Raw genomic sequence first — 13,257 nt, 5'->3', positions numbered from 1 at the left:
AACAACCCTTTGAGGTAGATTCTATTTTAAGTTCCATTTTCCAGATGAGGAAACAGACAGACAGAAGTTAAGTCTCAGGCACGTGGTACTGGCCAGGGATGGAGCCAGGGTATGAACCCCAGTAAGCTTGTCTCCAGAACACTTATTTTTGGCCACTTTGCATTCCTGTTCAGGTAACTCAAGTTTAGGGAGCTCTCCCAAGCTGGAAGAAGGCCTGAACTCCCCACCCCAGGTCCCCACATACCCTGACGGAAGTCATTCAGCCTCTGAGTCAGCCCCCTGAGTAGGCAGCCCTTCTCTGCTCACGTTTGTGCTGAGCATTGGCTTGCTTCAGCTCTGGGAAAAAAAGAAGCACAAGGCCTGCTGGGCACCTGGCCCTAGAACCATCTCCATCTCTCCATCCCCATTGTGCCTGGGAGAGCAGTCTAGTTATGGGAAGTGCGGGGATTACCCTGATATGTGATTTCCTGTTGCAGCTCAGGAAGGATGAAGGACTCTAGTATTTAACTGGCTGACTTTATTTCTGGGTGTAGTGCCTCTGAAGGGCAACGCTATTGTACTTCCGGGCCCTGTCAGGACTCTCCCAAGGAGTAATCAATGGGATTACATAAAAATTTGGAGGGGCTCCAAACTAGAGGAACTACTTACCCAGCCTAGGTTATGTGTCTTTCTTGAAAGTTCTGGAATGGTGCCCAACTAGACAGAATTGTGACGAAAATCCCAACATAAATGCCTCCTGCTTGATGGAGGAGGCAGCAGAGACGAATGCTTATTTCAAAAGATGGAGGTGCTAATGGTGAACTTGAAGGCAGCACATTGAGAGATGGTGGAGGGAGTGCTGGGCGGTCTGGACGTATATCAGTGCTCCCCCCAGTTACCGTGAGCAGGCAGGGGCTCTGGGGGCAGCTGGGCAGCATGCCGCTTGTGCTGGGGGCTCTCAGCTCCTCCTCTCCAGTCCACACTCCTCTCATCCCCAGGCCATTTCATGTCACTGCTGTCTTCCTGTACCACATTTTTACTTCTACTCTTGCATTTTGAAAGACCACAGCATCTTTGTACATTACTAAGCCATCTTTTGCCTATTTCCCTGTGAGTAAATTTAAAAGTCTTATACACTTTTTTAAACCATTAGTTGAAATGTCAAAGACTTTTTACTATTTAATGACCAGAAAATAACCAATGCAACAATCAGTTAAAAATATTTTTCAAATTTCTGTTTTTTCTCCTCATCAAGGGTGCCGATAGGCTTCCTGGAAAGACCTACACCTTTTCCTACTGCAACCCAGCTGGGGACTGTTTCCAGTACTACTTGCCTTTTGGAAATTTTCTGCCCATAGAAGATCTTCTAGGCCCTAAAAAATCCCAAAGGGCCATAAGTGGGCCCTTCCATCCCTCCCTGGTTCCAATCCAAGCAGGTAGCTTGGCAAGGCCATCTGCCTGGAAGTGATGAAAATTAGGAGCAGGAAGAGGAAAGAATCCCTTACCTGAGCCCCTCCCCGACAACTGTGGTGCTATCAGGAGGGCCAGCCTTCTCCTGCTGGTAGGCTCAGCCCAAGACCATGGCTTATGCCCTCAAAGCACTGTCTCTCTCCCAGAGTGTCCTGGGACACTGCTAGGCTGCGTCCTGGGAGGGAGCGTGGAGGGATGGCTGCCCAGGCGGAGGAGGTCTGGACAGGCCAGCGCAACTGTGTGAGAGGAGAGTGGAGGACAGGAGAGGTGGCTCTGGAAGCCAGAGTTTCCTGAGGTGGAAAGATGCTGTGGAGCTGGAGCCTTCTGGTGACCCAGTTCTGAGGGGCAGTAGCTGAGTCAACGGATAGACTCCTCTTGAGAGGGTTTTGCAGCTATTGTTTGTAATTTATAACCGGTGAAGCTTTAAAAAGATTCCAGCCCTTGTGTATGTAATGAGGTGGAGCAAATTTTATTCACCATAATTTCTCTTAGGAAGAAGGCTGTCTTTGTTCTAAGAATGTCTTGAGCAAGGCTTCAGAGAGGAAGGAGGTTGCCTGCTTGACAGAAGAGGAAGAATTGTGCTTTTCTGATCCTCCTAAGAGAGAGGAGAGAGAAGGAACATGAGGGGAAAGCAATGGGAAGGAGAGCAAGCAACCATGAGGAACGGAAAGGCCAGTGTCTGGGGGCTCTTTAGAGGTTGGTCATGCATGCTGGGAAAGTTGCTGTCCCTTCTACCATCATTCCTATTATATTGTCATAACATCTGCCTGGTTCCTGAAGTCTCTGCAGGAGTTCATTCTTTAAAGGGCTCTTGAGGGGCTGGAGTCTTCTCTCGGTGCTGTATGTGGACAGTTGAGCCTGAGGAAGGAAACCCCCGGGACCTGGCAGAAGCCCCAGCTTCATCCTTTTATGTGGGTCATGGAATTCGATCTAGATCTCTAAGGAAAAGGCTGTGCCAGCTGACATCTAAGTTGCGTTAAATCGTGAACTGAATGTGAAAGGGGTTTGCTATTCTGAATTCAATAATTATTTAAGAGAATGAATGTTTGGCAGATCATCATTCTGAAGGATGTGGAAAACCAACTGAAGCAGTGCAAATAGTACAAACACATTACTAGTATTTGTGAAGTAATCTGAAACTGTTTTGGGTGTATCATAGGACAGAATAAATCATTATGCTGATATTGGGAACCAGGGTTCTCGCCGCAGGAGTAGGGAGATACAAATATGAAGTAGGGGAAAGGCAAAAACTATGTTATGTTGTATCTGAATTGGAAGAATCAATGTGAACTCATGATTTATGCACATATACATTCATATACTTACACTTATATTTCTCAGTTTTCTGACTCTGCTCACTGAAAGGGCCTAGAAACAATGACACCCCAGTAATAGTGGACACACTTAGCACTCAGATCTTCATTCCTAAATGCTATTACTTACTAAAGCACCCAGGGCTTCTTGGAGAGTTGGACAAATCCACACCTGAGGTAAAGAGCATCGCTACAGAAAGTAAGAAAATGTTTCTAGAATGATGGAGACACAGGAACAGGAAGTGGCCGAGTCCCACTAGCCACATTTGAGACAATTTGAACATTAAGAAGAAGAAAAACAATGGATTATAATACATTGAATAATAAAAAAGAATCCATGAGTCCATAGTAAAACTAAAAATATGAGAGAGGAGAGGTCTTATTCTCAGAAGAATGTCACCTGATAAAGGTTGAAGGAAATAAACATTATGTAGTCCTCAGTGACGGAGAAGGCAGTGGCACCCCACTCCAGTACTCTTGCCTGGAAAATCCCATGGACGGAGGAGCCTGGTGGGCTGCAGTCCATGGGGTCGCTAAGAGTCGGGAACGACTGAGGGACTTCACTTTCACGCATTGGAGAAGGAAATGGCAACCCACTCCAGTGTTCTTGCCTGGAGAATCCCAGGGACAGAGGAGCCTGGTGGGCTGCCGTCTATGGGGTCGCACAGAGTCGGACACGACTGAAGCGACTTAGCAGCAGCAGCAGCAGCAGCAGCAGTCCTCAGTGAAATAACTGATTTCAACCAGGATCATTAATAGATGCTATTTTCATAGAATAAAATGTTGTTGTAAAACAGGATATTCTTAGTCTTTCAGGTAAGTATCGCCTCCAAATGTTGTTTAGCAATTACTAAGGGAAAAAGGTACCTTTACGGTGGTGAGCTTGGAGAACACTCCTTTAACCAGATGACCAATGAAAACAATTGACATTATGTGCCTCTTGATGTGATGTGATTCTGGTAGTAATCTCTAAATACTGGAACATACAAAAGTCTAAAAAAAAAAACCAAAAACTGCTCATTATCTCTCCTGCAAGAAATAATCAAAATTATCATTCTAGTGTATAGATCTGAACAAAATTAGGATGGTTTGTATAATGTGTACATATATATATGGGTCTGTATCTTACTCTCTCTCTGTATTGACTGTTCCTGACTTCATTTTACGATTTATGGTCTTTATGATGGTGCGAAAGCAGTATGCATTCAGTAGAAATCATGGTTCTAATTGTGGATTTTGATTATATCCTGGGCTAGTGATGTACAGTACAATACTCTCTTGGGAGGCTGGGGTCCAGCCACAGGTCCCAGTCAGCCACGTGATCACACGTGGGAACCACCGATAGGCTTAGAACCATCCTACACCCACACAACCATCCTGTTTTTCACTTTCAAATAGTATTCAAGGAATTACGTGAGATAGTCAACATTTTATCATAAAATAGCGCCTGCATTAGATGATTTTGCCCAACTGTAGGCTAATGTTAGTGTTCTGAGCACGTGTAAGGAAGGCCAGGCTAAGCCATGATATTTGGTAGGTTAGGTGTGTTAAATGTATTTTCAACTTAAGATGTGATATTTTCACTTACAGTGAAATTTTTATGATGGGATGAACCCCATCATAAGTCAAGGGAGATCTCTTTCTGTATGTATTGTGTATATATATATGTAAATCTATATTTAAAATCATATGTGACATATGTATACAAGATATATATTGTTTTTTCCATATAGCGTATCTTGAGCATTTTTCGTTGTCATTAAATGTTATTTCAAAGTGTGTTTAATAACTACATAGTAATCCATCAGGTGATTATTCTAAAACTTAATCATCTTCTCTATTGACCATTTGGGTGGTTTCAAGTCTTTTGCCATTATAAATCATATGGCGATAAATATCCTTATATATATATATCGCCCCATATTTCTCTTTATTTCCTTGGGGTAAATTCCTAGAAGTGGAATTTCTGAATGAAAGGCATTTTAAGGCTTTTGATATATATTGCCAAATTGCCCTGCAAATTGTACCAACCTGTACCAAGACTATCAGTTTATGCTGTCAATAGTAGTAAGAATATCCATTTAAATGCATTCTAGACAGCATCAGGTAGTCTAATTTTAAATTTAGAAATTTCCAAATTTCAGTACCCTTATACACTTCAGGTTTTCACCCATCTGTATACATTTTTGGCATGCTTATTACATTGAACATAGACTTTTTATTTGCTTTTTTCATATATTTCCAAGTCTTTATAATTTTAGGAAGTCTTTTAGTATAAATATCCATCTCTGTTAGGCTTTTAGGTCTAACAGATAGGTTGTTTCCTACTTTTTTCTTTCCTGCCAAAAATAGTCTTAGGCAAGTTACTTTTCATTTCTGATAAATTTATTTTTTTAGAAAAATAGTCCCAAAAGTAGGGTATCCAGGATGTAGACCATGATTGTTTTTAAAGTTCTTAGGTGTAGCTGGACAGATTTACTTTCTAAAAGGCTATACCACCTGTCATGCTGCCAGAACTGACTCACATTCAGTGTCCTGAAGGTGGCCAGAGGTTGGCCACAGGGAAACACGTGTGCCTGGTTTCCCCTTCCCTTGGGCCTCCCAGAGGTAAGCTTGTGGTTGAGCTAGGAGACAGTCTCAGTGCAGATAACCCTGTGGGTCCCTGCTGGGAAGGAACAAGAAGGGCTTAGGAAGGCCAAGGGAGGATGAGAGAAGGGCATGAGACTCTGCCTGCACAAAGCCTTGGCCCCCAAATCCCACCGTCTGGGAGCCAGAAAGGAATGGTTGAAGATGTGGCAGGCAAGGTAAGAATGCACAGCCCTGCCCTTGGCTGATTCAAGACCGGCCCAGGTGAGAGCAATCAGGTACTGAGCGATGAAGGCAGGCGGTGCCCCCGTCCCTACCACTAGCTCCATTCCCTCATGCACACCAACCCCACTCCCCACATTCGTTTTCACCCTGACCGTCGACACTTCTTTTTCCTTTCTCTTTCTTTTCCTTCCTTCCTTTCTCCCTCTTCTTCTCTCTCTCCTTCTCTCCTTCCTTTCTCCGTTCTCCCCCACCCCCTATTTTAAGTGGGACTCCCAAATTTTGATTGCCTGAAATGTCCATGTTTCAATTGTACCCACTTTTGCTAAACATGCAGCAGCAACTGGGCTTGTCTTTGAATGAGAATAAAGAAGGCCCTTCCCTTCCTTATGTGGGGTACCTGGCCCCTGTTGACATCAGCTTTTCAGGATGCAAGCATTTCTATGGTTTCTCTGGGAGACCACCCCTCTTTCAATTACTGACCATCCTGAGGACAGGAGGCTCTTCCATGCTCATGTCTCATGGAAATGGCTCAGAGCTGGGAATGCAGGGACTTGAGATTCCTAGATGACACCCACCCACTCTGTGGCCCTGGTCATCGAAATGCCCTTCCTGCTCGGATCTCAGCTGTCTCAGAGAAAGGAATGTCCACATGGTTCAGCAGACACTCAGAGAAGTAGTCATCCACATTCTGTGTGAACAGGGCATGGTCTCTTGGAATCCCAGGATTCCGAAAAACCAGCATCGCTGTCAAGGGCCTCTGGCCTGCTGCTTTGGAACCTGGTCCCTAACCCTGATTATACCCTTCACCTCTCCTCCCAGCAACCTCATTTTTATCAGTGCTCATTATGTGTGGCCCTGTGTTGGTGATGGACTGGGGTAGGTGTGCCCTGCGTTTAGGCCAACATAACCTACAACCAGTCTCTCGCTCCCTGCACCCTGCAGTCTCTGACAGGTAACATGGGCACGTGGTGGTAAGTGATCACAGACCTCAAAGAGGTGCAAACCAAGTGCTCTCTGAGTGTTCAGAGGGCAGAGGGAACATTTCTGGAAGATTCCTGAAGATGGCCCTGAGCCTTGAAGGATGGACATGGGTAGGGACAGACAACTGGGGAGGCGGGATGTCCACTTCCCCCAGGGTGGTGGGGTGGTATAGGAAAGATCAGGGGCGAGGGCCTGCAGGAAAAATGGGTGGCCTTTATCACAAGTGGGGGTGAAGTGTTTCTGGGTAATCCTCACCTCCTGGCCTGGTGCTGTCACGCCCATTGTATATTTTAACATATTAAACATTATAATAAATAAAATATTCAGGTCATTTAGACATGCTCCCTAGCCAAGCATGGATTATGCTGCGTGCATTTAGTTTGGGATTTGGCTAAGGTATACCCCTTCCCTCCAAAGAGATTAGCTTTGCTTCTGATGACTTTCCTCATCTTCCTATTTTGTGCCTTTCCGTCCTGTGTTCCAACATCCCCATTCCTGTCTGTCAGGGTCTCCTGCCTTCTCTGCCAACACCCTAACACTGCAGGACTGCCCTTTGGCTTCCTTCTTCCCCTTGGGGCCTTGGGGCAGGACCTCTGTTCAACTTCTCTGCCCTGGAGCAGACCTCCCAGGTGCCTGTCTCCAGAGAGGCTTTCTGGAGACCATGCCCCATCAGATACAAGAAGAGAGTCTTGCTGCGATGGTTTCTGGCAGGCAGGTGATGGAGTCTGGGAAGCAGCAACCTGGGCTGTCCCTCCCCAAGCCCAGGGCTCCAGAAAAGGGCCTGCAGCCTTGTCTCCAGGCCAGCTGGGCCCCTCACCATCTTAGCATTCAGGGCGTAGCTGCCTGTTTGTTCCTGACTGAAAAGACGTCCTGCAAATTTCACCTGCCACTGACCCCCTGATTTCCCCATCCTTCAAGCGCTCAGGGCTTCTCTGTCAAGTGTGTCGATGCATCAGGGTGAGAGGAGGACTTCAAGCAACGAGACCCTCCTCCTGTCCCTCAAGGCTCCCTGAAAACGGCTCCCTCCTCTGCTGTGAGAAGTCCGGCTCCCAGAACAGCCAGCCCTCAGGGACCTCTCAAGACAAGGCCTGAGGCCTTGCCTGTCCCACAGAGGCGCTGGGAGCCCTGTCCCTCAGTCTCTGAGCCAGGAGGCCAAGCTGAGGCTTCGCAAGGCCCAGAGGCAGACAAGCACATTCTGGCTTGTCCCAGTGCTGCATTAGCAGGCCTGTCTCGGGAAGCTTGGATTTGGTCTTTCTCAGTGAGTGCCAAGATCGGGGCTTTTTGGCACTTAATCCTGTGGCAAGAGGCCTCCCTTTGATGACTGTGTGGAATGAGATGGAATCTGGCCAGGTTGTTAGAGGAACTGAGTCCCTGGAGTGGGAACATAATGAGAACGTGGGGCCATTCGCCATTCAGGGTGGAAACTAGAGCACTTATTGTGGGGCCAAGGCTGAGGCTGGCAGGAAGCAGGCTTGGAGCGTGGAGCTTGCCGTATCACCAGGAGGATTTGGGGGGTGGTTGCAGAGACAGCGAGGGTCTGACTAAACTCTGGCCTCAAATACGGAACTGCTCACTTTCTGTTGAACTTAAGCAAGTTAGAGCAATCAACCAACATGAAAAGCAAATGTATTAAGTCTAGAAGGAAAAGAATGACTTTTGCAGTGGTTATCTCTGTGGTATGTTGACAGGTGATTACAACTTTTTTGTGTGTGCTTTCAATTTATGACATTTTTTCTAAACAGAGTGGATTACACCTGGGAAAACATACAAACTCAAAGTTGTCTCTACTTTGAAAGCAAAGAGATTCTGGGGAAGGACTCTGGAATTCAGAAATTGATAGACATATTTTGAAAGGGAAGAGGCAGTACTTTACAGCAGTCGGGCTGCTCCCAAGTAAGACGTTCTCCTGGCCTCCTGACAGCCTGATTGGCTTGTCTGGGCTGGGGTTAGTCCTGCTGTTTTAGTGTGGAAGGTGGCTGTTCCTTTCCCATCCTATGTGACCACTGTCAGCCTGCTCAGAAGATTCCCCATGGGGCAACCCGCCCTGGAGCTGCATCCTGCGTTTGGACCAGGGGCTTCTGTGGAGGTCTCTCTGCACTCCCATCCTTAGCCAACTTTGTCCCTTGGTCAAAGCGGATCAGGGTGGCTTCCCTGGGTTTCTTCCCTCATCATAAGCATCCTTGATGACCTTTCCTCATCTGACCTAGACGTAGGCTGCCTTCTCTCACTGTTGTCTGTTTATTAGAGATTTTTTTTAAAAAAGGATATACCATACATACAGCAAAATACATAAATCCAAAGTGTATGGCCTAATGGATCTTGACACACATTTATACTGTGTAACTACCAGTCAGATCAAGACACTGGGCATTTCCATTATTCCAGAGAGATCCCTCGGGCCCTCTCCAAGTCAACACCCCCACCCACCTTCACAGAGGTAATACCATAATGATGTCTACCACCATAGGTGCGTTTGACCTGTTTTTGAAATTTATATATACTTTTTGCATCTGCCTTCTTTTGCTCATCATTATATGAATAGGCCTTCTATTATCATGTAACAAATCACCCCAAAATTTAATGGCTTGAAATAACAGGCAATTCTTTTGCTCACTGACCTTCAGTTTTGACAGGACTTAGAGAGGATGGTTTGTCCCGCAGCCTCAGCTAAGGCAGCTTGACAGGGGGACGGTCTGTTTCAAGATATCTCACTTCCATGGTGGGCCAATTGTTGCTGACCATTAGCTGGTCACTTAGCTGGAGCTGTGGGCCAGGCCCTCAGTTCTCATCCACATGGGTCTCTTCATAGGCTACTTGGGCTTCCTTACAATGTGATGGCTAAATTTCAAGAAAGCAACATCCCAAGAGAGCCAGGTGGAAATACAAGGCATTTTCATGACCTAGCTTCAGAGGTCGCATAGCCTCACCTTGGCAGCACTCTATTGTTAAGGCAGTCACAAAGGCCTGCCGAGGATCAAGTGGAGGGACATAGACTCTACCTCTGGATGGAGGATGTGGGAAAGTTCTAGAAGAGCATGGGGTGAGATATATTAGGGTGCCATTCTTGAGAAAATTTATCCGATTGTAACATATTTGTAGTTTGCATTTTAAATGCTGTGTAATATTTCATTGTGTGCATATACTTACCCAGTCTGTTAACTGACATTTGAGTTGTTTGCAATTTGGGCCTGTTTGAAGAGTACCACTATGAATATTCTTATACAAGTCTTTCGGTGGACAAAGACTGCCTTCTCTCAGTGTTGCTGTCTCTAGGTTTTAAGATTTAAAAAATCATACAATTCTATTCTCTTTTATTTTTTCCCCATCAGTTACTGTGGCCATATGTATTTTAGTATGTAAATCTCTGCTAGTGTTTTTTAAATGTTGAGAAGAAATTATATAAGTATTACATAAATATGTTCTCTTTATAAAAACTTTCAATATTACAATTAAGACTAAAATTTCTTCCAATACCACTTGCCAAATCTGAACTCTTTCCTCATACTTCAAGGTAACCTCTGTCACTAGTTTGGCGGGTCTCCTTTTAGAGCTTTTTTGATACATTTACTCACATAAATATTCTCACAGGAAATACTGTTTTCTTTGTGTGTGTGTGTGTGTGGGGGGTGTGTGTGTGTTGTTTGTTTGGTACAACGAATGGCATCATACGGCTCTGCAATTTGCTTTCACACTTAAAAAGTACCTTGGAGATACGGCCATGGAGATCTACTTTACTTTTTAAACTGCCGAATAACGTGCATGGTATTGTTACACTGGATGAATGGCAAACATTTATCCATTTCCCTGTGGAAGGACGTTTAGGCTATAGTCTTCTTTATCGTTTAGCGTGTGTCGCATAAACTGAAGGGCAGGTCTTGCACACTGTGAAGACTGTCAGAGCTGGGTCAAGACTGATGCACCCCTGCAAAGGAAAGTGTTGCTGGAGCCCTGGATCTGTGCCCCTCAGTGTCCCTTTTCTTTGCCTGCAGAGACGTCTCAGAGAGGCTGTGCAACTGCTGGAAGACTATAAGCGTGGGACCCTGCGCCCGGGGGTCACCAATGAGCAGGTAACTCTGCTGGGGGAGGGGTGGGGGAATGGTGGCGGGGAAGGACGGTGGCAAATTCACTATCCCTCCCCTGCAGCAGAACCACTTCTCTTCCCCTCAGAACCCACTTTTACTGCTGCCGCATCTCCTGTGGACTTCTGGATTTTGGAGGGGAGGCTCAGGGCTCTCCTGAAAGCTGGTCTGGTGGGAAGTGTGGAGGCTGCTAAGACTAGAGAAACCTAAGGCAATAGTCTGCTGGCTCTGACACGTGCATCTTTTCCCAGTTCCACATTCAGTGACATCACAGTGATGACTTGAAATCAGCCACAATGTGAGAATTTACGCCATGGAAATTGACAGATACTATAAATCAGGACTTTTTTCTCAAAAATATTCACCAGCATACCACTATCCCGAAGTTTAGACTGAGGATGAGAAAGATGGAGGAGACAGAGTGGAACTAGGCTAAGACCCTGTAATTTCTGTTTTGCTAATATCACGTAGAAATTTGAACTAGAGCTAATTGAAAAGTTGATGGTTTTGTTTGGTTTGGGGGTAAGGTAGGGAGATGTAGCAGAGGGCAGCTCTAGTGATTGTAGAGACAGATGGTTAATGTGCTGAAGTTTTTCTTTTTGTTCATAAGCTTTATTTTAAAAGCTATTAAAAACTAATCTCGCAGTTTTTTTCCCAAAGTAATTTATATACAAAGTTTAAAAAGTCAAATAGTATGAAAACACTTGTAAGGGAAAATAAGTGTATTGCCCCATCCCTCCCCAATTCCCATTTCTCTTCCCCAGAAGCAAATGCTGTTAGCTATTTCTTCAGATAGAAACCTATATTTCAAACTAAGCTTATCTATATTGCTATTTCTCAACTGGTTCTTTTGTGTGGTAGTTGAGGATACGTCTCTCTTATTATTTACCTCTATAAACACATTTCTCTCCCCTACCCTCATCACCCTCCCCAAATAATTATCATATTTTGGGATCTGTGGATATTCAATATTCACATCGTGACAATTATATGAATAATACTACAACTTTGCTGTATATGATTATGTTTCCTCTCCTTTTTGACTTTATGTTTTATCTGGGTTTAATAATTGCCTCATTTTTCTCACTGACAGAGTTTTCTTTGTACCATCTCTAATCCTTACGGTATCTTCTAGCAGCTTTTTGATATTTTTAATGGTGGTGGTGGTTTAGTTGCTGAGTCGTGTCCAACTCTGTGACCCCATGGACTGTAGCCAGCCAGGCTCCTCTGGCCATGGGATTTCCCAGGCAAGAATATTGGAGTAGGTTGCCATTTCCTTCTCCAGGGGATCTCCCAACCCAGGGATTGAACCCAGGTCTCCTGCATGGCAGGCAGACTCTTTACCAGCTGAGCTACAAGAGAAGCCCTTTTCACTTCTGTATTTTTCCCTGAAATTTTTAATTCTGGGGCCCAGCTCCCTCCGCTCCTCTTGGTATACACCTTCATTTTAGTGGAAGACCTTGTCTGGTAGCTCCCTGGGGTAAATGGAAAGAAAATTTGGAGTCCTTTTATATCTGAAAATAATGTAATTTGTAATTGTAATTCTGTACTCAGCTTTAACTGACAGTTTGGCTGAGGAGAAAATTCCAATTTTTAGGTTGACAACATTTTCCTTTAGAATTTTGAAGACATTGCTCTTCTGGCTTCTAGTCTAACTTTTGAAAAATCCAATGCTGTTTTATTCCTGATTCTTTGCAAGTGACCTGTTTTCTCTCTCAGGGAATGTTTAGGATCTCCTCTCTATGTATATGGTTTATTTCTGAAATTCCACAATGCCATGTCTTTTAAAATTTATTATTTTGGGTTTCTGGTGACCTCTTTCAATCTGAAGACTCCTGTCTCTCAGTTCTGGCAATTTTTAAAATACTGTTTCTTTGATAATTTCTTCTCATTCTGAAATTCCTATTAGTCAAATATTCAACATCTTAGATTGATAATCAGATTTTCTTATCCTTTTTTTCTCTTCTATTCTTTCACTTTTTCCTTCTGTCTGGCTTTACAGGAAATTTCCTTGAGTTTATTTTCAACATGTCTATCGAATTTTTACCTTCAGCTAGTACAAATTTTAATTTCTGAGAGCTATTTGGCTGTTTCTTTTCTTTATTCCTTTCAACAGGATCCTGTCCTGTTTTGTCAATACAGTATCTTCTCACTTCTGCATTCTGGAAGCCAAGTAGAGGGGCAAGGCTGAAGCCCCAATATTCACTTTGCAGATTTTCATTGATTTCTCTGCTTTTAGCCTCACCTGCTCCCTCTTTCCACTGGGCTAGTGTTCCCAAGTCTGGAGTCACTTGGATTCAGTTTCTCCAGAAGGTTGATAACCCTCCGGTGTTTGGGGGACACAGTCGAGGGCAGTGGGAGCTCCCTTGCTGTGTGGGGAAGGCCGAGGGGTCCTCCTGCTTTGAATTCAGATTTTCAATCAAGTCCCTCTGTTTAGCCCTATGATTAACCCTTTGTAACTGGGGTGCCTGGGCCCTCCAAGCCCTGAACTTCGCTGGCATCCTGGGGGTGATGGTCTGGGTTCTCAAGTGTGGCTTCTGCGGGCATCGAGGGACTGCTTCCTCCTTTCTGCTGGATCAGTTCCTAAAACGCTGCTCATTTTCCGTGCAGGAACGCGTTGCTGT

At 44.8% G+C, this 13,257-nt stretch overlaps 1 protein-coding gene across 4 annotated transcripts in view; it reads left to right on the top strand.

The window, feature by feature from the left end:
- SFXN5 (sideroflexin 5) overlaps nucleotides 1–13,257 on the top strand; it is a 124,621-nt gene that overhangs the window by 12,662 nt on the left and 98,702 nt on the right. For all 4 annotated transcript variants that reach the window (XM_068966139.1, XM_068966152.1, XM_068966146.1 and 1 more), the window contains one exon: nucleotides 10,544–10,621. In XM_068966139.1, coding sequence (XP_068822240.1) covers nucleotides 10,544–10,621 — 78 coding nt within the window. The remainder of the gene's footprint in view (nucleotides 1–10,543; nucleotides 10,622–13,257) is intronic.

Source organism: Capricornis sumatraensis, chromosome 1 (assembly GCF_032405125.1).
Source record: "Capricornis sumatraensis isolate serow.1 chromosome 1, serow.2, whole genome shotgun sequence".
NCBI lineage: Eukaryota > Metazoa > Chordata > Mammalia > Artiodactyla > Bovidae > Capricornis > Capricornis sumatraensis.
Note: the sequence above shows the minus strand (reverse complement) of the source record. Positions and strands in the feature narration are given on the sequence as shown.